Source organism: Carassius carassius, chromosome 1, assembly GCF_963082965.1.
Source record: "Carassius carassius chromosome 1, fCarCar2.1, whole genome shotgun sequence".
NCBI classification, from domain to species: domain Eukaryota; kingdom Metazoa; phylum Chordata; class Actinopteri; order Cypriniformes; family Cyprinidae; genus Carassius; species Carassius carassius.
This window is the reverse complement of record NC_081755.1, coordinates 49,085,780-49,109,182: the sequence shown is the minus strand read 5'-3', so window position 1 is coordinate 49,109,182 and position 23,403 is coordinate 49,085,780. Positions and strand designations below refer to the sequence as shown.

Sequence of the window (23,403 nt, the reverse complement as noted above, 5' to 3'; positions counted from 1 at the left end):
ATGTTAGTTTTTGGTTTCAGTTTTTTTTTTACATGGAGACCAAATACTAACCTTAGGGGAACATTCTTTTTAGCTTGTATTTTTTGTAACCATAAAATAACGTTCCCAGAACATTGCAGGGTGGTTAGGTTTTTAAATAACTTAAAAATTACTTATACAGAACGTTCCTTTATGGTGCCTATAAAACTATCTTTCCAATGAAAAGGTTGAAAAGGTTAAACATTAATGAGCTGTTCTTGGATAGTATATGTCCCTTATGCCATATTATTATTATTATTATTATTTTAATATATTTAATATATAATAATTTAATATAATGTCTTAATTGTTAAGAACAGGTACATTTTGTGCCAATTTGTGCCAATAGGGTTGTAAATAAAATAAAGAAAAGCTCAAAAACATATATGTGCTGTTAGTGCTCCTCACCTCACAAAATAAGACAAAAGTATGCCAAACATATAACGTTGCTGTCAAATTATTATTTAAAAAAAAAATACTTGTCTAACAGGGTGGAAAGGAGCATAACAGGGTGAAATGGAGTATTACAGGCTGGAACACCAGTGTTAACAGCTTCGTTAATGGTGAACAAGCTTTCCGTCATTGTCCTGCATGGTTTCCCATCTGTAATGTGTGGATTTCACCTATATAATATCGTTCCAAAAAATAAATATATGAAATAAATAAATTAATAATCCAGATTTCCTTTGGGTGAGGGGCACAAAAATTAGCTATGTGGTTCCTTGTCACAATCAATCATGGTGGCAAAAAGATTATCTGTTCAGATGGCTAGAGAGATAATTACAAATTAGAGAGGACAGACATAATAAATATTTTTTTATTTATATTTGATTAAAAATAAAGATGTTATAAATCATTTGGATTAACTAGATTAACAAACAAACACAAAAACCATCACAAGAAGGAAGAGTAATGGACAGTGATGCATTATTTTTTTACCTCCAAGATCAAGTTCTGTACCAGTGACTTGGGAGCTTAAGGGGTTCTTGGACAGTATCTTTTATATATATATATATATATATATATATATATATATATAGAGAGAGAGAGAGAGAGAGAGAGAGAGAGAGAGAGTTATTTGCTATATACACTTAATACTATTTATTCTATTAGAATTTCCTGTAAAAGGATTGTAAATTATTTTGACAGGACAAACATTCTCCATAATATAGCCTAACAGGGTGGAACTTTAAGGGTGGGACAAGCAAAAACTAAAAATAAACAAAAGTTAGGCATGAGAGTTAAAGCTTACCTCGGTTTCCAGTGGGAAAAATAAATTGTCACTTCTATAAATTGGTCTCAATGAAAATGCAGTTGGTTTTGGAAGGTAAGAAAGTACTAACAGGGTGGAAAATGACTTCAGAGACACAGTAATTGAAGAAAAAAAAAACCCCTATATTTTCATGATTAATGTGCATGATTAGAGGCAGTTTAGCCTAGTCTATAACATAATTCAAACAAATTTTATGGTTTATATTTCTTGTGGAACTTTGCACTGAGGACATAATAAAATTGAATGCATATATCAATGAAAAGGTGTATAAAATACAAAATAGTAATTTCTATTATCCCAGTTTAAGTGATAAAGAAGACCTAAATATACAATTTAAGCAATATCTTATTAATATGGGACTCATTTTAGACAAAATATGATTAAAATAAATCATTGGAACATAAAAGTCAATGTATAACAGGAACAGAGCGCTGAAAATCGTTTAATGCAGCATTAATTAAAACACAGAAAATAGATAAATCAAAACACGATTTAAATTATAATATTAAGCCAGGGTTAAGTGTAGAGTGATAACAAAAATCATAAATTAGTGGGTTTGTTTAATCTTCATTTACTGCGCGCCTCTGATCTGCACGCTTTTCTCCAGCACACTTTCACTTGTCTACCACAGAGAGTTACACGCTCACAGAATAATTTTTTGTGTGACTCGCTCGTTTATGGATCTCTTTATTGAATGATTACTTAAAATTAATATATTTATCAGAGTAAATATGATTTCGGAGGGATTTAAAATGCCGCACAAACGTATTAATTGTATGTCATGTTTTATGATGGAACACCGCTATTGTTTTGAGACGCACGTTCTGTTGCGGATTTCCTTGGAACTATTATTTCATTGTAAAATATAAAAATATATAAAAATATAATATGGAAAATAGTGTGTTTACAATGTAGGCTTCTTTTAAAATGTACACTTAATATTAGGCTACCTTTTTTTTGTTGAACTGTTAGGCCTATATAAAATCAATGTCAAATATGCAATATTTTGGATATTCAGGGAAAATTGCATTCTTGTATAGGTTCCAGAGCGAATTATTAATGATATTTATTATGGTTCTTTCCAGTTTGCATAAGGCGTTCTGACTGGAGGATGGCTGGATTGGCGCTTGAAAAGTTTTCAACTTCTGCCACGAGCAACGGACCCACAATAAATTTCGCCATGCTTGACGTCACTCCATTCAAAGTAAATGAGAGGCGTTGATGCCTAGTGTGAATGAGGCGTTATATGTCTGGATACCGCTGCACAAATCTTTCAACCATGAGAAATGCAGTTCCAGCATGGCCTTACATCCAGGACAGCAGAATGGTCAGGATGACCTGAAACACATAACCAACTGAAATCAGTTTAAATGTATTTAGTCTTGCCTGAGTGATGCTGAAACAACCAGGTTTAGTTTTTCACCCAGGATAAACTGCTTCCTGTGGAACAGACTTCATGAAGAATGATCTCTTGATCCTGGATCCTTGCTGCCATCAACTTGGAGATGATTTGGATGATATGTGGTTGTGTCTAAAGGGTAATGAATCAACTTTACAAGAATACTGATAGCAGCACTATTGATCCTGTAGCTTATATACATTTTTTCAGTACCGAACAAGTCAGGAACCAAATTTGTACCAGTTCTTGAAACCCATCTATACTCCACTTGAGGGAGAAAAACGGAAATTATTAATCCCACATACACTCAACATGATTCCAGCAGCCTCGGTCTAATTAACGTTGAATTTTATACAGCGGTTTATATTCAAGTTCATAACATGGCTAGCATGAGCATCATCAAGCTCAAGCGGCAGGCATTCAAACAAACTAACTAATTAACGTTACTACGGTTAAAATTTTAAGAATTAGAAAGTGAATACTGTATAGTTTATCGTGTTAAATTTCAAATAATTGAAAACAGGTAACGTTATATTAGAGATTTTAACAGTTAACGTTACCTTAGACCACCTCTGAGACTGTTTTTGAGCTAATTAACCAAACAGAGCATTTATTTATTAAATTGAATTAGAAAACCTACAAAAATACAAAACACTACTCCTTTTTTATGGCATTTAACGTTATATCAGTTAAAATCTATGAATTTAAAGTAGATTTATGGCGCTTACCTTTTCCACCATGTTCATCCGCTGGAAACTGACCGTTACAAAATGACATCGCGCACTTCACTCAGAAAGTGATGTGTACTGCTAGTTTAAGGTTTAAAAGTTAATTTGTCCCGTACACTCTTTCATTGACAAACATTATCACCATTTGCTAAGTAAATTGTTTATTTGTTTTGTTCTTAAACTGATGGCAAATTAGTCCATTTGGGAAAACTGTTGATAGATGGCTAGGAAAGAAGTTAAACTTTGAAACTACTAGTTATCTTTTTTTGCTCAAGATGATAACATCTTGAGCAAAATAGAGTATAGAGTATAGATTTCAGGAGGAAAACACTGGAAAAATAATCATTTTATGTCACGTGGCACAGGCATGAATCTAAAGGTAAAATTACAATACATATAAAAATGATTTATTTTTATTTATTTATTTTGTCTGGACCTCTGCTTGGAAAATATAGACTATCCAGCGATAAAGACTTCAGACTTGACTAGGACTCCAGTGATAAAGACTTCAGACTTGACTAGGACTCCAGCAATGAAGACTTCAGACTTGACTAGGACTCCAGCGATAAAGACTTCAGACTTGACTAGGACTCCAGCGATAAAGACGTCAGACTTGATTAGGACTCCAGCGATAAAGACACCAGACTTGACTAGTACTCCAGCGATAAAGACTTCAGACTTTACTCAGACTCTAGGTTAAAGACTTCAGACTTGACTCAGACTCTAGGTTAAAGACTTCAGACTTGACTGGGACTCCAGCGATAAAGACTTCAGACTTGACTAGGACTCCAGCGATAAAGACTTCAGACTTGACTAGGACTCCAGCAATAAAGACTTCAGACTTGACTAGGACTCTAGGTTAAAGACTTCAGACTTGACTAGGACTCCAGCGATAAAGACTTCAGACTTGACTGGAACTCCAGCGATAAAGACTTCAGACTTGACTAGGACTCCAGCGATAAAGACTTCAGACTTGACTAGGACTCCAGCAATAAAAACTTCAGACTTGACTAATACTCCAGCGATAAAGACTTCAGACTTGACTAGGACTCTAGGTTAAAGACTTCAGACTTGACTAGGACTCTAGACTTCAGACTTGACTAGGACTCCAGCAATAAAGACTTCAGACTTGACTAGGACTCCAGCAATAAAGACTTCAGACTTGACTAGGACTCTAGGTTAAAGACTTCAGACTTGACTAGGACTCCAGCGATAAAGACTTCAGACTTGACTGGGACTCCAGCGATAAAGACTTCAGACTTGACTAGGACTCCAGCAATAAAAACTTCAGACTTGACTAGGACTCCAGCGATAAAGACTTCAGACTTGACTAGGACTCCAGCGATAAAGACGTCAGACTTGATTAGGACAACAGCGATAAAGACTTCAGACTTTACTCAGACTCTAGGTTAAAGACTTCAGACTTGACTGGGACTCCAGCGATAAAGACTTCAGACTTGACTAGGACTCCAGCAATAAAAACTTCAGACTTGACTAGGACTCCAGCGATAAAGACTTCAGACTTGACTAGGACTCCAGCGATAAAGACGTCAGACTTGATTAGGACAACAGCGATAAAGACGTCAGACTTGACTAATACTCCAGCGATAAAGACTTCAGACTTTACTCAGACTCTAGGTTAAAGACTTCAGACTTGACTGGGACTCCAGCGATAAAGACTTCAGACTTGACTAGGACTCCAGCGATAAAGACTTCAGACTTGACCAGGACTCCAGCAATAAAGACTTCAGACTTGACTAGGACTCCAGCAATAAAGACTTCAGACTTGACTAGGACTCTAGGTTAAAGACTTCAGACTTGACTAGGACTCCAGCGATAAAGACTTCAGACTTGACTAGGACTCCAGCGATAAAGACTTCAGACTTGACTAGGACTCCAGCGATAAAGACGTCAGACTTGATTAGGACAACAGCGATAAAGACGTCAGACTTGACTAATACTCCAGCGATAAAGACTTCAGACTTTACTCAGACTCTAGGTTAAAGACTTCAGACTTGACTGGGACTCCAGCGATAAAGACTTCAGACTTGACTAATACTCCAGCGATAAAGACTTCAGACTTGACTGGGACTCCAGCGATAAAGACTTCAGACTTGACTGGGACTCCAGCGATAAAGACTTCAGACTTGACTAGGACTCTAGGTTAAAAACTTCAGACTTGACTAGGACTCCAGCGATAAAGACTTCAGACTTGACTAGGACTCCAGCGATAAAGACGTCAGACTTGATTAGGACAACAGCGATAAAGACGTCAGACTTGACTAATACTCCAGCGATAAAGACTTCAGACTTGACTAGGACTCCAGCGATAAAGACTTCAGACTTGACTAGGACTCCAGCGATAAAGACGTCAGACTTGATTAGGACAACAGCGATAAAGACGTCAGACTTGACTAATACTCCAGCGATAAAGACTTCAGACTTTACTCAGACTCTAGGTTAAAGACTTCAGACTTGACTGGGACTCCAGCGATAAAGACTTCAGACTTGACTAGGACTCCAGCAATAAAAACTTCAGACTTGACTAGGACTCCAGCGATAAAGACTTCAGACTTGACTAGGACTCCAGCGATAAAGACGTCAGACTTGATTAGGACAACAGCGATAAAGACGTCAGACTTGACTAATACTCCAGCGATAAAGACTTCAGACTTTACTCAGACTCTAGGTTAAAGACTTCAGACTTGACTGGGACTCCAGCGATAAAGACTTCAGACTTGACTAGGACTCCAGCGATAAAGACTTCAGACTTGACCAGGACTCCAGCAATAAAGACTTCAGACTTGACTAGGACTCCAGCAATAAAGACTTCAGACTTGACTAGGACTCTAGGTTAAAGACTTCAGACTTGACTAGGACTCCAGCGATAAAGACTTCAGACTTGACTAGGACTCCAGCGATAAAGACTTCAGACTTGACTAGGACTCCAGCGATAAAGACGTCAGACTTGATTAGGACAACAGCGATAAAGACGTCAGACTTGACTAATACTCCAGCGATAAAGACTTCAGACTTTACTCAGACTCTAGGTTAAAGACTTCAGACTTGACTGGGACTCCAGCGATAAAGACTTCAGACTTGACTAATACTCCAGCGATAAAGACTTCAGACTTTACTCAGACTCTAGGTTAAAGACTTCAGACTTGACTGGGACTCCAGCGATAAAGACTTCAGACTTGACTAGGACTCTAGGTTAAAAACTTCAGACTTGACTAGGACTCCAGCGATAAAGACTTCAGACTTGACTAGGACTCCAGCGATAAAGACGTCAGACTTGATTAGGACAACAGCGATAAAGACGTCAGACTTGACTAATACTCCAGCGATAAAGACTTCAGACTTTACTCAGACTCTAGGTTAAAGACTTCAGACTTGACTAGGACTCCAGCGATAAAGACTTCAGACTTGACTAGGACTCCACCGATAAAGACTTCAGACTTTACTCAGACTCCAAGTTAAAGACGTGTGAACATCTCTGGTCAAACTCAATCGAAAATAAAATTAGATTAAGCAGACCTAAGAGCGATTTCGCTTCTGGATTACAAAATAACAAAAAACACATCAGTGATGAATGTCTCAATATTATGTCATGTAGAAACATTTGGCAATATACAATTATCTTGATAATTTTTATGTAACAATAATAAATTGTGTTTTTTTAATATACCCAGCATCAAAAGTTAAACCTTTAGCATTGGACGTAATCATTATTACAGTCTTTTGTAATTTAGCCCCAGTACTACTTTAATACCGGGTTTAGGTTTCCATTCCTACTTACAAGAGAAGCAAAGAAGGAGCAATCACAAAGCTACATGACAGTTTTTCTTGCATCTGCATTTCCAAAATACATTTGAAGCAGAATAACTCAGTCATTTTAAAATAACAAAGACCAATTTTAAAAATAAATCTCAGTCTATCTTAATGTGTTACATTCTCTTCTTCAGCTTCCCGAACAAGAACAATTTGTAAAAAGCTTCTACTTCATGAAAGAGTAAGCAAACTACAAGTGACACACATGCATTATAAGATAATTGAACATGAAACTCGTAAGAAAAAACAGTGATATCATTAATATCATGAAGCAAAATGATACGCAATAATAAAACATTTTGACATTTTTCTTTGGGGAGGAACTCCATCTTTGAGTTGAACTGAATCTCAGAGTTCATCTGCTGGTTTTGAAGATTAACTTTATTCACTGTGATAACTTTAGATGTTTCTTTGTCATATCACTCGTAACGACTGGTTAGAAACACATTAATCCAGATGATACTGCTTAATGCATTACTGTTTCAAGTTTGATGAAAAGGCAGCATCAGAAGATGATCTACTTACTGTGTTTTTTCTGTGAATGTTTTTTGTATGACTGTGTAGAGAAGAAGATTGACTGAAACACTTCCCACATTCAGTGCAGTGATACGGTTTCTCTCCAGTGTGGATTCTCTCATGTGTTTTCAGATTTGCTGAATGACTGTGGTTGCAGTGTGAACACTTATAACGTTTCTCTCCAGTGTGGATGCTCATGTGTTCTTTAACATGTACAACCCGAATTCCAGAAAAGTTAGGACGTTTTTAAAATTTTAATAAAATGAAAACTAAAAGACTTTCAAATCACATGAGCCAATATTTTATTCACAATAGAACATAGATAACATAGCAAATGTTTAAACTGAGAAAGTTTACAATTTTATGCACAAAATGAGCTTATTTCAATTTTGATTACTGCTACAGGTCTCAAAATAGTTGGGACGGGGCATGTTTACCATGGTGTAGCATCTCCTTTTCTTTTCAAAACAGTTTGAAGACGTCTGGGCATTGAGGCTATGAGTTGCTGGATTTTTGCTGTTGGAATTTGGTCCCATTCTTGCCTTATATAGATTTCCAGCTGCTGAAGAGTTTGTGGTCGTCTTTGACGTATTTTTCGTTTAATGATGCGCCAAATGTTCTCTATAGGTGAAAGATCTGGACTGCAGGCAGGCCAGGTTAGCACCCGGACTCTTCTACGACGAAGTCATGCTGTTGTTATAGCTGCAGTATGTGGTTTTGCATTGTCCTGCTGAAATAAACAAGGCCTTCCCTGAAATAGACGTTGTTTGGAGGGAAGCATATGTTGCTCTAAAACCTTTATATACCTTTCAGCATTCACAGAGCCTTCCAAAACATGCAAGCTGCCCATACCATATGCACTTATGCACCCCCATACCATCAGAGATGCTGGCTTTTGAACTGAACGCTGATAACATGCTGGAAGGTCTCCCTCCTCTTTAGCCCGGAGGACACGGCGTCCGTGATTTCCAACAATAATGTCAAATTTGGACTCGTCTGACCATAAAACACTATTCCACTTTGAAATAGTCCATTTTAAATGAGCCTTGGCCCACAGGACACGACGGCGCTTCTGGACCATGTTCACATATGGCTTCCTTTTTGCATGATAGAGCTTTAGTTGGCATCTGCTGATGGCACGGCGGATTGTGTTTACCGACAGTGGTTTCTGAAAGTATTCCTGGGCCCATTTAGTAATGTCATTGACACAATCATGCCGATGAGTGATGCAGTGTCGTCTGAGAGCCCGAAGACCACGGGCATCCAATAAAGGTCTCCAGCCTTGTCCCTTACGCACAGAGATTTCTCCAATTTCTCTGAATCTTTTGATGATGTTATGCACTGTAGATGATGAGATTTGCAAAGCCTTTGCAATTTGACATTGAGGAACATTGTTTTTAAAGTTTTCCACAATTTTTTTTATGCAGTCTTTCACAGATTGGAGAGCCTCTGCCCATCTTTACTTCTGAGAGACTCTGCTTCTCTAAGACAAAGCTTTTATAGCTAATCATGTTACAGACCTGATATCAATTAACTTAATTAATCACTAGATGTTCTCGCAGCTGAATCTTTTTAAAACTGCTTGCTTTTTTAGCCATGTGTTGCCCCCGTGCCAACTTTTTTGAGACCTGTAGCAGGCATTAAATTTTAAATGAGCTAATTAAGTGGATAAAAGTGTAAAATTTCTCAGTTTAAACATTTGCTACGTTATCTATGTTCTATTGTGAATAAAATATTGGCTCATGTGATTTGAAATTCCTTTAGTTTTCATTTTATTAAAATTTAAAAAACGTCCCAACTTTTCCGGAATTCGGGTTGTACTAATAGTGTGAAACTCTTCCCGCACTGATCACAAGTGTATGGTTTCTCTCCAGTATGAACTCTCATGTGACCTTCAAGGCTAGATTTGCATTTCAAACTCTTTCCACAAAGATTACATATGTACAGTTTCTCTCCTGTATGAACAATCATATGTGCCATAAGACTTCCTTTTCTTGCAAAACTCTTCCCGCACTTATCACATGTGTACGGTTTCTCTCCAGTGTGGATCCTCTCATGCGTTTTCAGGTTTCCTGATAGACTGAATCTCTTGTCACAGTGTGAACACTTAAAAGGTTTCTCTCCAGTGTGGATGTTCATGTGTACCTTAAGGTTTGCTAAGAGTGAAAAACTCTTTCCACATTGATTACATAAGAACAGTTTCTCTCCTGTATGAACTTTCATATGTGTCACAAGGTTTCCTTTTTGTCTGAAACTCTTCCCACACTGATCACATGTGTGCGGTTTCTCTCCAGTGTGTATTAACTTGTGTTTCTTCAGGCTTCCTGACCAACTGAATCTCTTGTCACAGTGTGAACACTTGTACTCTTTCTCTCCAGTGTGGATGTTCACATGTCTCTTAAGGCTTAATGATTGTGTGAAACACTTCCCGCAATGATCACAAGTGAATGGTTTCTCTCCAGTATGAACTCTCAAGTGAACATCAAGTTTATATTTGCGTGTAAATCTCTTTCCACACTGAGTGCAGGTGAAAGATTTCTTGGCTCCTCTTTTCTTTACATTTTTCTGTTTGGTTTGAGAGCAACTCAAATGTTTTTCTCCAGTTTTGACGTGATTTTTCTCTTGAACTTCATTTAATTCTTTGTTCTCCTCACTTTCTTCAATAAACTCTAAAATAAAAGCATAAACAGTTCATTTGTCAGTAACTTGGGGGCAAAAGAGATACGTGAAAGTACATAAAAGTGAACCCAGTTGTAATGGAGTAAAGACAATTTCTATATAAAATTTAGTTCCTTTTGATGCAATTTTACAAATCAAACCTCCCTGAAACTTTTGAGTTACACTGATATTCAAAATGTTAAAACATTATAGACACAAACCCCATGTTTCTGTAAGGAGAAGTATTAAATATCTTTGATCATCTACACAATTATCTAACCTAGAGGGTTCTGTGACTGTTTGTAAAATCTAATGAAAAATTGTGTCTGACTGGTCCAAATGCTACTATATATATATATATATATATATATATATATATATATATATATATATACACACACACACATATGGAATGATGTTCCGGACATTATTCAAAAGGAATTGCAAATTGTAATTGCAATTGCGTTTTTAATTTGTGGAGGCATAAAATGTGACATAGTCCAAACGCAAATGCAAATCACGCATTACCGTTTGCATTTTCGTTTAATTGAACACACAGTGTCTGCCAAATTTAAAATGGAAATGCAAAATCCGTTTGCAATTGTGATTCCCATATCTTACGAGCTATGAGCCTGTCTTATTTAAATAGCAATATTAATTACCACATTTGCCTTTTCACTCTCTCTGCACTGTGCATGTAAACTGCCAAAACTCAAATGGAATCGCAATTCCTTTTGCATTTGTATTTCCAACGTCTACACGGAAACTTGTCAATCAAGTGACAGAGGTGGGGCCATTTTATTGGGCGTGTTTGCACTGGGAAGTGCCACAAACACAAACCAGAGTATAAAGAAAGTCAGAAGATATGCGAGGCAACGGAGGCGAAAACTACAAGTGTAACGTTACCTAGGGGTAAGAAAATTCCCACCCAGACCAAAATTTTCTAATTGCGTCCCTTATGATAAGTAGGCCTGGCACGATAACAAATTTTGCTGAACGATAAATTGTCCAAGAAATTATCGCGATAAACGATAATATTGTCGTTCTAAAACCAGTTTCAACCACTGATCTATAATATAAATCAGTGGTTTCAACTAATATAATGATAATGGCATAATGACTCAGGTACACCTTTTCAAAGATCAATAAACGTATTTTATTTTATGGCAGATTCCGAGCAAGAAATACCAACATGTTGACTTTGTGTGGCTTAAAATTAATTAATTTTGTATGTTATATTTATATGCCTGTTAGGGATGCTCATATTGACCGTTTAACCGTTAACTGAAAGTAAACATTTCGACCGATGAAGGGGCTGTTGACATATCACGTCTCTTTTTGTGCTCAAGTTTGTTATTTCAAATGCGGTATGCGCGCTCATAATGGAAGAGACACGCTTGTTTTTTCTAGGCACGTCCGCACCACATCTAGTAAAAAACATCTCAGCTTTTCAGAATGACGCAAGCGCATTAGCTCATGTGACAAGAACCAACTCAGTCAGCTTTCTTCGGGTTGAAATTCCCCGTTGTTTTTGAAAAATGAGGTGCACTGAATTAAACAACTACCTGCATGGGCCACTTGCAGATGGTGAAAGCAATCCCCTTACATGGTGGAAGGTACATGAGGCGAATTTCCCTAACATCAGTCATTTGGTTAAAAAGTACTTGTGCGTCCCCGCCACTAGTACACCCTCAGAGAGGGTGTTCAGCGCTGCTGCAAATGTAGTGACATCCCAAAGGTTTTTTCTAAAACCAGCTACAGTGAATATGTTGGTCTTCTTGACCAAAAATCTTGAGGTGTAAGCCCTGTTGTTTTTTTGAAAGCTACTTTACTTTATCAGGTTACTTTAACATGTTTGGTACTTTATCAGGATTTATTTGCAGTTGTACTCTGTTGTAATTTTGAAACAACTGAAGACATGGTTGGTGATTGTTACTTTTGCTGTTTGCACTATTTTTGCACCATGAGAGTATAAATAAATACAGAATCTGTTTACATTTTAAACTTGTAATTGATTTGAATTATACTTGTGTAATTGTTGTTGTGTGATGTTTTTCAGCACAGTCACTGGAACACAACTTAAACATAACATAATCTGATATTTTACAGAAGAAAATAATTTATCGTCATTTGTATCGTTATCCATATTGCCCATTCCTAATCAGAGGTCAGAGGAGAATGGCAGACTGGTTAGAGATGATAGAAAGGCAACAGTAACTTAAATAACCACTCATTACAACCAAGGTATGCAGAATACCATCTCTGAACACACAAAACATCGAACCCTGAAGCAGATGGGCTACAGCAGCAGAAGATCACACTGGGTGCCGCTCCTGTCAACTGAGAACAGGAAACAGAAGCTACAATTCTCACAGGCTCACCAAAATTGAACAATAGAAGATTGGAAAAATGTTGCCTGGTCTGATGAGTCTCGATTACTGCTGCAACATTCAGATGGTAGGATCAGAATTTGGCATAAAGAACATGAAAGCATGGATCCATCCTGCCTCGTCTCAACGGTTCAGGCTGGTGGTGGTGGGTGTAATGGTGTGGGCGATATTTTCTTTGCACACTTAGGCCCCTTAGTACCAACAGAGCATCATTTAAATGCTACAGCCTACCTCATTAATGTTGCTGACCATGTCTATCCCTTTATGACTACAGTGTACCCATTTTCTGATGGCTACTTCCAGCAGGATAATGCACCATGTCACAAAGCTCAAATCATCTCAGAATGATTTCTTGAACGTGACAATGAGTTCACTTTACTCAATTGGCCTCCACAATCACCAGATCTCAAGCCAATAGTGCACGTTTGGGATGTGGTGGAACGGAAGATTTGCATCATGGATGGATGCTAATGCATGATGAAAAAACACTACCGCATGCCACTCAGAACAGTGTAGTTTTTTTAAACAGAGAAAACTGTAAAAACGGCGAGAAAGACTGCTGCATGTGGCACAAACTCTGGCAGCTGCCAGAAGCGACTAGTGACAGCTGCCACAGTCTCTGGCAGCTGCCGATGCCACTGGAAGTGGCGCTGCGACCTGCCACTACCAGAGGGAGTGCGAGCCCCTGTAGGTAATTCAGCGTTCCTAAAGCGCCACCTCAAAGCAGAAAATATATTTGCATTTCCAACAAGCCATTTTCTGTAGTTTATGTTCAGATCAATGCAAATATCAACAAGAGTTTCCCACACATTGATTTATTTGTGGCGGGCCGCTCCAATATCAAAACTGACTGCCACAAATAGATTTTCCAAAAGACTTTGACTTAATTCATTAAACATGAGCACTGCATGGTTTTAAATCAAAAACCAGTGCGGTGTCAGGACAGCTGAGGACCCAAGAGCGGAATGAGGCTGAAAAATAGTTTTTTATTAAATGGAACGTCTTGGCGTCAACAAACAAAACAAGAACCCCTCGGGGAGAGGGGGAAAAAAACACAGTCTTATCTTTCAATCGCACAGTGGGCAGGTCGTGCGCTCAGCCCCCCGAGCGCACCAGGAGAGAGGGAGGTAACAAATCCAAAAACAGTAAGCAGGTGAATGGTCGAACAGACAAGGGGTCAAGCGAGGTGCAGACAGGGCTGAGAACGGCAGGCAGTATCAGGGTCAAGACCAGTCCAGGTCGAATACCAGAAGGGCAGTCCGAAATCCTCTGAGGGCAAAGCACACGTTACACCAACTGGGCAGACAAACCAACAAGCGTACAGACCAGAAAGAAGGAACAGGACAGGATCGAGGTCAAACGCCCAAAACGTCACAGAACACACTGACAAGGAGAGGTGAAAATCAAACAGAATAAATAGGGTGAGTACTAACGAGATAGAGAGAACAGGTGCGTCAGACAGCCGCTGCCTAGATTGCTGAGCGAGATCAGCTGGCGCTAGGGCGAAGGGAAGAAAAAACAGAGAAAATCTATAAAACTCAGAGGGAGAGAAAAAATGAAAACAAAATGAATACAAGTGTGGAAAAATGAGTCGAAACGAAAAAAAATAAATAAAAAATAAACAAAGTAAAAATAAGGAAGAAAAAGGACAGATCATACCCGAGTCCTGACAGTACCCCCTCCCCCAGGAGCGCCTCCCGGCGCCCCCGAGGAAGGGCTGCGTTGGTGAAACTGGTCGATAAGCGAGCGATCCAGGACGTCCCGAGCCGGAACCCAACATCTCTCCTCCGGACCATACCCCTCCCAGTCCACCAGGTACTGATGTCCCCGCCCACGACGTCTGGAGTCTAAGATTCTCCTAACATTATATGCAGGAGAACCGTCAACCATAATAGGGGGAGGGGGGGGCGACAGGGGAAGACACAGTAGGGGAATGGGGAGAACGCAAGCCAGGCTTAACCTTGGACACATGGAAGACAGGGTGCACACGACGAAGAGAATTGGGCAACCGGAGACAGACCGTCACCGGGTTGACGACCTTGGAAATACGGTACGGCCCAACGAACTTAGGCGCCAATTTTCGTGACGGGACCCTCAATGGCAAATCCTTGGTGGAGAGCCACACGCGCTGTCCGCAGACATAATGGGGCGTCAACCTACGGTGGCGGTCTGCGACAGTCTTAACATGTCCCCTAGCCCGGATAAGCGCCTCCCTGGCCCTCCTCCAGGTGCGGCGACAACGTTGAACAAAAGCCTGAACTGAGGGGACAGCTGCCTCGGAGCCCTGGGAAGAAAACAGAGGAGGCTGATAACCCAAACTACACATGAACGGGGACATACCTGTAGACGACACCGGTAATGAGTTGTGAGCATACTCGGCCCAGGTGAGTTGATCACTCCAGGAGGAGGGGTTATGGGATGCCAGGCAGCGGAGCATCCGACCGAGATCCTGGTTGGCGCGCTCAGTCTGGCCGTTGGTCTGTGGATGAAAGCCTGACGACAGACTCGCGGAGGCTCCAATCTGTCGACAGAACTCTCTCCAAAAATGCGAAACAAACTGGGGACCCCTGTCAGAAACCACGTCCTCCGGAAGGCCGTGAATCGGGAAGACGTGATCAATGATCACCCGGGCCGTTTCTTTAGCCGAGGGGAGTTTAGGAAGGGGAACGAAGTGGACCGCTTTGGAAAAGCGATCCACTACGGTGAGAATTACAGTATAGCCACTGGATGGAGGGAGTCCAACCACAAAATCCAGGGCAATATGGGACCAGGGGCGGGATGGGACGGGAAGCGGCATTAACAGACCAGCGGGAGGAGAATTAGATGACTTATTTTTAGCACAGACCGGGCACGCCCCCACAAACCGGCGTACATCCTCCGCCATGGCAGGCCACCAAAACCGCTGGCGGATGGCAGCCAGCGACCTCCTCACTCCTGGATGGCACATGATCTTGGAGGAGTGACCCCACTGGAGAACGGCGGAGCGAACTGACCTGGGCACGAAGAGCAGACCCGTGGGACACCCCGCGGGCACCCCAACTCCCCCCTGCGCTCGTCTGACGAGCTTCTCGATTCCCCAGGAAAGCGCCCCCAGCACCGCCCCGGAGGTATAATAGTGTCGGGAGGCGGCTCGCCTGGAGAAGCGAAAAGACGAGACAGCGCGTCAGGTTTAACGTTCTTTGACCCTGGTCGATAAGAGAGGGTGAAGTCAAAGCGCCCGAAAAAGAGCGCCCACCGAGCCTGTCTGGCATTAAGCCGGCGTGCAGACCGAATGTATTCCAAATTTTTGTGGTCAGTCCACACCAGAAACGGAATGGCCGCTCCCTCCAGCCAGTGACGCCACTCCCCCAAGGCCAGACGAACTGCCAACAACTCGCGATCACCGATGTCGTAGTTTCGTTCTGCGGAAGACAAACGGTGTGAAAAGAAAGCACAAGGATGCAATTTATTATCTGAGGAGGATACCTGGGAGAGCACGGCACCGACACCGACCTCTGACGCATCCACCTCCACCACAAACTGCCGGGAAGTATCCGGAGTAACCAGGATGGGGGCTGAAGTGAATCTATGTTTTAATTCATCGAATGCTGCTTGGGCATCCGCTGACCAACGGAAGTTGACCTTGGTGGAGGTTAGCGCGGTCAGAGGGGCCGCCACCTGCCCGAAGTTCCTGATGAATCGCCTATAGAAATTGGCGAAACCCAGGAACCGCTGTAACGCCTTGCGGGAATCAGGTACCGGCCATTCGGAGACGGCCCCCACCTTAGCAGGATCCATGCGAATCCCCCCCACCGAGATGATGTGTCCCAAGAACGAAACTGACTGAACGTGGAACTCGCACTTTTCCACCTTAACGAACAGCTGATTCTCTTAACAGCCGCTGAAGCACCTGTCGGACGTGCTGAACATGATCCTGAAGAGAAGAAGAGAAAATTAAAATGTCATCTAAATAAACAAAAACGAATCTATCGATCATGTCCCTCAGCACGTCATTGACAAGTGCTTGAAAGACAGCTGGGGCGTTGAATAACCCGAAGGGAAGAACCCGATATTCAAAGTGCCCACGAGGTGTGTTAAACGCGGTATTCCATTCGTCCCCCTCCCTGATCCGCACTAGATGGTAAGCATTGCGAAGATCCAATTTCGTGAAGAACTCGGCCCCCTGCAGGAGATCGAAAGCCAAAGACATCAACGGCAGAGGGTACCGATTCTTAACTGTGATGTCATTCAACCCTCGATAATCTATACAGGGGCGCAGAGAGCCATCCTTCTTCTTCACGAAAAAGAACCCCGCCCCGGCCGGAGAAGAAGAGGGACGAATAATACCGGCTGCCAGAGAATCACTTAAATACTTCTCCATTGCTTCGCGTTCGGGCGCGGAGAGAGAGTACAGCCATCCGCGAGGCGGAGAAGTGCCAGGGAGGAGATCGATGGCACAATCGTATGGCCGGTGGGGAGGAAGAGACACAGCTCGGGACCTGCTGAAGACCGCCCGCAGATCATGGTAGCAAACAGGAACTCGAGAAAGATCCGCCTCCTCCTCCTGTGGGGAAACAGAAACAGAGACCGGGGAGAAAGCAGACAGAAGGCAATGTGTATGACAATATTGACTCCATGACAAAACTAAATTGTCTGCCCAGTTAATGTTCGGCCCGTGACGAACGAGCCAAGGATGACCCAATACCAAAGGGACAGATGGAGATTTACAAACTAGGAATTTGAGGGCCTCCCGGTGGTTCCCGAAGGTAAGAACACTCACCGAATCAGTGATCCGAGAGATCTGCATAAGTGGCTGGCCATCGAGTCCGTGAGCGATTATGGGAGACTGCAGGGATTGGGTGGGTATATCCCGAGCGCGTGCCCATTCCTCATCAATGAAGTTGCCCTCTGCTCCTGAATCAACGAGTGCTGAAGCCTTAAACAAAAAGTGCTTAGTAAACAGAGACACAGACAGATGAGTGCGTGACCTGTGAGTGGGGGAGATGGCAGTACCACTCAAATTAACTCTCGAAGGCGAATGAGCAGCCTTAGCAGGACAGGAGTGAGCTCGGTGTCCCTGAGCTGCGCAATATAGGCAGAGACCCTCCAGCAGGCGGCGCTGTTTCTCCTTGGGTGTGAGGCGTAGGCGATCCACCTGCATGGGCTCACACTCCTCGACACTCTGGGATGGAGGGGCGAATGGGATGGGCTCGGAGTCCGCTCTGACTCGACGGCGTAACTCTCTCCTGGCGTCAATGCGGAGGGACAAACTGATCACATCATCCAACCGTTCAGGGACCTCACGGGCAAACAGTTCATCCTTGACAGAGTCGTTGAGTCCCTCTAAAAAGCGAGCGATGAGAGCTTCGGCGTTCCAGCCACAAGTAGCGGCGAGGGTGCGGAACTGCACAGAATAATCTGCCACTGAACGTCTGCCCTGTTGAAGACGCGCTAACAGTCGGGACACCTCTTTGCCAAAAACCGACTGATCAAAAGTCTTAATCATCTCCTCCTTAAAAGAACCGAAGTCAGAACAGCACCCTGCCTGTGATCCCCATACTGCAGTACCCCAATCACGTGCTCTACCTGAGAGCAGGGAGATGACATAGGCCACCTTGGAGATATCCGATGCGTAGGTTTGAGCCTGTAGAGAAAACACCACCTCGCATTGAATAAGGAAGGCTTTGCAACAAGTAGGCTCACCGGAATACACGGGGGGGTTGTTTACTCTTGGATCAGAGGAGAGAGCGGATGGAAGAGGCCCAGGAGGCGGTGAAGGGAACTCCCGTTGGGTGAGACGATCGAATCGACCCACCAAATCCGTGATCTGAGCTGACAAGGTCTCCACAGCGTGACGGGTGGAAGACAGTTCCATCTAGTGACGGCCCAACATCGCTCCCTGATGCTCCAAAGCCGACTGCCAAGTTGAGCTCTCCGCTGGGTCCATTTTTGGTCAGTGTGTGGTGTCAGGACAGATGAGGACCCAAGAGCGGAATGAGGCTGAAAAATAGTTTTTTATTAAATGGAACGTCTTGGCGTCAACAAACAAAACAAGAACCCCTCGGGGAGAGGGGGATAAAAAACACAGTCTTATCTTTCAATCGCACAGTGGGCAGGTCGTGTGCTCAGCCCCCCGAGCGCACCAGGAGAGAGGGAGGTAACAAATCCAAAAACAGTAAGCAGGAGAATGGTCGAACAGACAAGGGGTCAAGCGAGGTGCAGACAGGGCTGAGAACGGCAGGCAGTATCAGGGTCAAGACCAGTCCAGGTCGAATACCAGAAGGGCAGTCCGAAATCCTCTGAGGGCAAAGCACACGTTACACCAACTGGGCAGACAAACCAACAAGCGTACAGACCAGAAAGAAGGAACAGGACAGGATCGAGGTCAAACGCCCAAAACGTCACAGAACACACTGACAAGGAGAGGTGAAAATCAAACAGAATAAATAGGGTGAGTACTAACGAGATAGAGAGAACAGGTGCGTCAAACAGCCGCTGCCTAGATTGCTGAGCGAGATCAGCTGGCGCTAGGGCGAAGGAAAGAAAAAACTGAGAAAATCTATAAAACTCAGAGGGAGAGAAAAAATGAAAACAAAACGAATACAAGTGTGGAAAAATGAGTCGAAAGGAAAAAAATAAAAATAAAAAATAAACAAAGTAAAAATAAGGAAGAAAAAGGACAGATCATACCCGAGTCCTGACATGCGGGTGTTTTTATATCACTGTATTTCAGAAGGAAACCAACTGTATTTCGAAAATTTCATTTCATTTTGCATGTAATGCCTGATAAAGCAGCGAAATAAATTTAAAATATATTTTAAAAATGCATAGAACATAAAGCTCATGTTGAGTATGTGTTTACATAGACTATATGCGAAATTATATTCATGTCTCATATGATGTATTTCTAATCTATTTTTAATATATATACTGACTTAAAAAAATGTTGTGAGAAATCAAGAGTAACAGGCTAAAACTGCGGCACGACAAACTAGAAATTGTACAAAAATTAGGATATTAATTTGTAATGTTTAGATTACATTTAAGGATGTGTGCATTAAAAGACCTGCACTCCCACGGGAGTACCATGGGAACCATGGGACATGACACAATCATGTGCTGTGCGGGACAAGATTTGATGGGTGAATGCGGGTGCGGGCAGTAAGGTCCTAGCATTTTAAATAGCTTTCCTACATGCCTGACAACATATGTATCTGCATACATCTGCGCACCCTGTTCGTGCAGACAGAATACGTCATTATTGCATTCAAGCACGCTGTGCAGACAGAGCTAGAATGGCAGACAAACATCAACAAGCCGGTCTTCCTTCCTGGTATTGTAATACTTTTAAAGTTTTCTTCCTGGTTAATAACACATGATGTAGCCTAGTGGTTCCCAATTTCAGTGCTCTATAAATGAAGCATATAGACTTTATTAGAGCCACAGAATGACAAACGTTTCAATGAAAATCTTCAATATACAATTCATTATGTACATTAACAACGATTCGGGCAAATATAATGTTATTTAATGGAAAACCACGTGAATGGTGCTCTGTGGCAGGGCAGGATTTTCTGTCAGCTGCATTTAAAACCGGGTCTGAAGTTTCTCGCTCTATTCAGCATGCAGCATCATGTGTCTAAACAAATAGCACATGCTGTCAGTGATATCAACCACTAGAGGCCGCTCTCACACTGTATAATGAAAACAGACACTTTTCAGCCGCTCCAGCAACAGACGCAACCTGAAAAACTATCGGCATGGATTTTTGTCGATAACTGATTGTTCCAGCAATCAACTATCAGTGCCGATTAATCTGCAAAACTGATACATCGGTTGACTTCTACTCCCTACTCCCTGGGCAGGGCAATCTGTTGAAGTTTACCCCACTTCGGAACATTGATTCACGGATTTTGCGCTGTGCAACGTCTACACACAAGGACAAGTGTGACATTGTATACCTCTGTAAATAAATACAATTTAAAATCATGTCTCGCACACTTCAGTGCACTTTGAATGGAACATATATGTTCACTTCGAACTGGAATCATGGTGGAATATCCTGTGATGTCCACTAAGAACAAATAGAACAAATGTCTGAAGCATAAGAGAAACATATAAAATGTGCAGAGCATGGCGGCACGAAGACTGGAATTAAAAACCGCAGCTTTAGATATTACATGGAACAAACATGGAAACAAAAAGCAAATTGTTTCTGAAGACGAAAGGTACATTCATATAATTTATTAATATAATAATTTGTTAAATTCCTTTAGCACTCTTTTAAAACCTCCCAGATTTTCCATCCTGTTTTCAATCAAAACAAAACTACTCTGTGAGCTGTGAGCACATGAGACTGTTACTGAAAACAGTGCTTTATACTGGACAGTATTTATTTATCGCAAGTTGATCAAATTGCGGTAATCAAATACGGTTTTAATGATAAAAGATGAAACGTTAATACTGTGAGGACTCTTACAGTGTTTAATCCTCACACCGGTGATTGTTACATCCCTATTCTAAAGCAGCGGTTGTCGATCCTGTTCCTTGCAATGCTCTGCATCTATCTCTCTCTCTCATTCAGATTGTCAGATCAGCTCCAACAAACTGTTCCTTTTATACACTTACTTTCAAAAAGCAGTAAGAAGCGTAATACAAACCCGATTCCAAAAAAGTTGAGACACTACAAATTGTGAGTAAAAATAATTTACAAAATACCATAAACTTATATTTTATTCACAATAGAATAAAGATTACATATAAAATGTTGAAAGTGAGACATTTTGAAAAGTCACGCCAAATATTGTCTCATTTTGGATTTCATGAGAGCTACACATTCCAAAAAAGTTGGGACAGGTAGCAATAAGAGGCCGGAAAAGTTAAATTATTAGGTCAATTGGCAACATGATTGGGTATAAAAAGAGCCTCTCAGAGTGGCAGTGTCTCACAGAAGTCAAGATGGGCAGAGGATCACCGATTCCCCCAATGCTGCGGCGAAAATTAGTGGAGCAATATAAGAAAGGAGTTTCTCCGAGAAAAATTACAAAGAGTTTGAAGTGATCATCATCTACAGTGCATAATATCATCCAAAGATTCAGAAACTCTGGAACAATCTCTGTGGGTAAGGGTCAAGGCCGGAAAACCATACTGGATGCTCGTGATCTTCAGGCCCTTAGACGGCACTGCATCACATACAGGAATGCTACTGTGATGGAAATCACAACATGGGCTCAGGAATATTTCCAGAAAACATTGTCAGTGGACACAATCCACCGTGCCATTTGACATTGCCGGCTAAAACTCTTTAGGTAAAAAAAGAAGCCATATCTAAACATGATTCAGAAGCAAAGGCGTTTTCTCTGGCCGAGACAGATAACGAACAAAAGATTGACTCGTCCACGAGTCAAGAACCGGATCTTTCAGACGTGTCCGATTCGAGAACCGAGGAGCTGATGATATTGGGCATGTGTGATTCAGCGTGAAGCAGACCGACACACAGAGCATCTGAACCGAACTGGTTCTTTTTTTGATTGATTCTGAACTGATTCTGTGATAGTGTTTTGAGCGCGGGTAAACCGAAGGCTTAAATCAAGGGCAATCATCGCAAATGACGTCATTACGTCGAGCGCAAAAAAGAACCAGTGAACAGTTTTCTTCTTTCTTTGGTTTATTGAAAATTTGGTTTATTGAAATGTCCGAAAGAACTACTGGTGATCCGAAAACTGATGCAAACGGTTTTTGACTTGAGAACGAGTCAATCTTTCGTTCATTATCTGGCTCGGCGTTCATCTTCAGTTCTCTCTTCACAGCAGTTCAGTCAGTGTACTGTTTGAGTAAATGAATTACTCCGGGATATTGGTTTGTTTGAACTCAGAGGGAGTGTCAGCCACATTAAAAAAGTTAACAGCTTAAGTCATTTGTGGATTAATTCTTATGCAAACAGTTTTAAATGATTCAGTTCGATTTGGTGAACTGGTTCAAGAAGATCCGGTTACATCGAATGATTCGTTCGCGAACCGGATATCACAAACTACAACATTTTGAATCGTCTCACAACAGACCCGGAAGAGAAGATAATGCTGAATAAATTCGTAGTTTTTGCTTTTTTTGGATCAAAATTTATTTTTTGATGCTTCAAAAAATTCTAACTGACCCTATGATGTCACATGGACTACTTTGATGTTTTTCTTACCTTACTGGACATGGACAGTATACCGTACACACATTTTCAATGGAGGGACTGAGAGCTCTTGGACTAAATCTAAAATATCTTAAACTGTGTTCCGAAGATGAACTGAGGCCTCACGGGTTTGGAACGACATGAGGGTGAGTTATTAATGACATAATTTTGATTATCGGGTGAACTAACCCTTTAATGTTGTGCATTGCTTATCAAGCTGCGTGTAATGAAGCTGAAGAGCTGAATGGACACCGGTAAACTGAAGTGCTGCCAGCTTATTCAACACAGGGAAACGCATTATATATTCAGATATTTATACAACATAAATATAATATTACAACTTATATACATTCAAAGACCCACGTGCACATGTGAACTCAAACTAAGTTGCGTGCTAATCAGAATGTGTAACTTCTGTTGTGAATGCGTTC

At 41.5% G+C, this 23,403-nt stretch overlaps 4 protein-coding genes across 4 annotated transcripts in view; 1 reads left to right on the top strand and 3 right to left on the bottom strand.

Annotated features, from left to right (window-relative positions):
• LOC132094302 (gastrula zinc finger protein XlCGF17.1-like) overlaps nucleotides 1–23,403 on the bottom strand; it is a 216,357-nt gene that overhangs the window by 35,255 nt on the left and 157,699 nt on the right. The window lies entirely within an intron of this gene.
• The window catches only part of LOC132159925 (gastrula zinc finger protein XlCGF57.1-like), a 486,703-nt gene that overhangs the window by 356,457 nt on the left and 106,843 nt on the right, over nucleotides 1–23,403 (top strand). The window lies entirely within an intron of this gene.
• The window catches only part of LOC132158455 (gastrula zinc finger protein XlCGF57.1-like), a 102,348-nt gene that overhangs the window by 16,573 nt on the left and 62,372 nt on the right, over nucleotides 1–23,403 (bottom strand). The gene's annotated exons all lie outside the window — the stretch shown is intronic.
• On the bottom strand, nucleotides 9,599–14,593 carry LOC132131329 (gastrula zinc finger protein XlCGF8.2DB-like; the record flags this gene model as incomplete). Its single annotated transcript, XM_059543384.1, has 2 exons — nucleotides 14,473–14,593; nucleotides 9,599–10,434 (listed from the first exon to the last, which is right to left on the bottom strand). Coding segments are annotated over exons 1-2 (957 nt in total), but the record flags the coding sequence as incomplete, so codon positions are not given.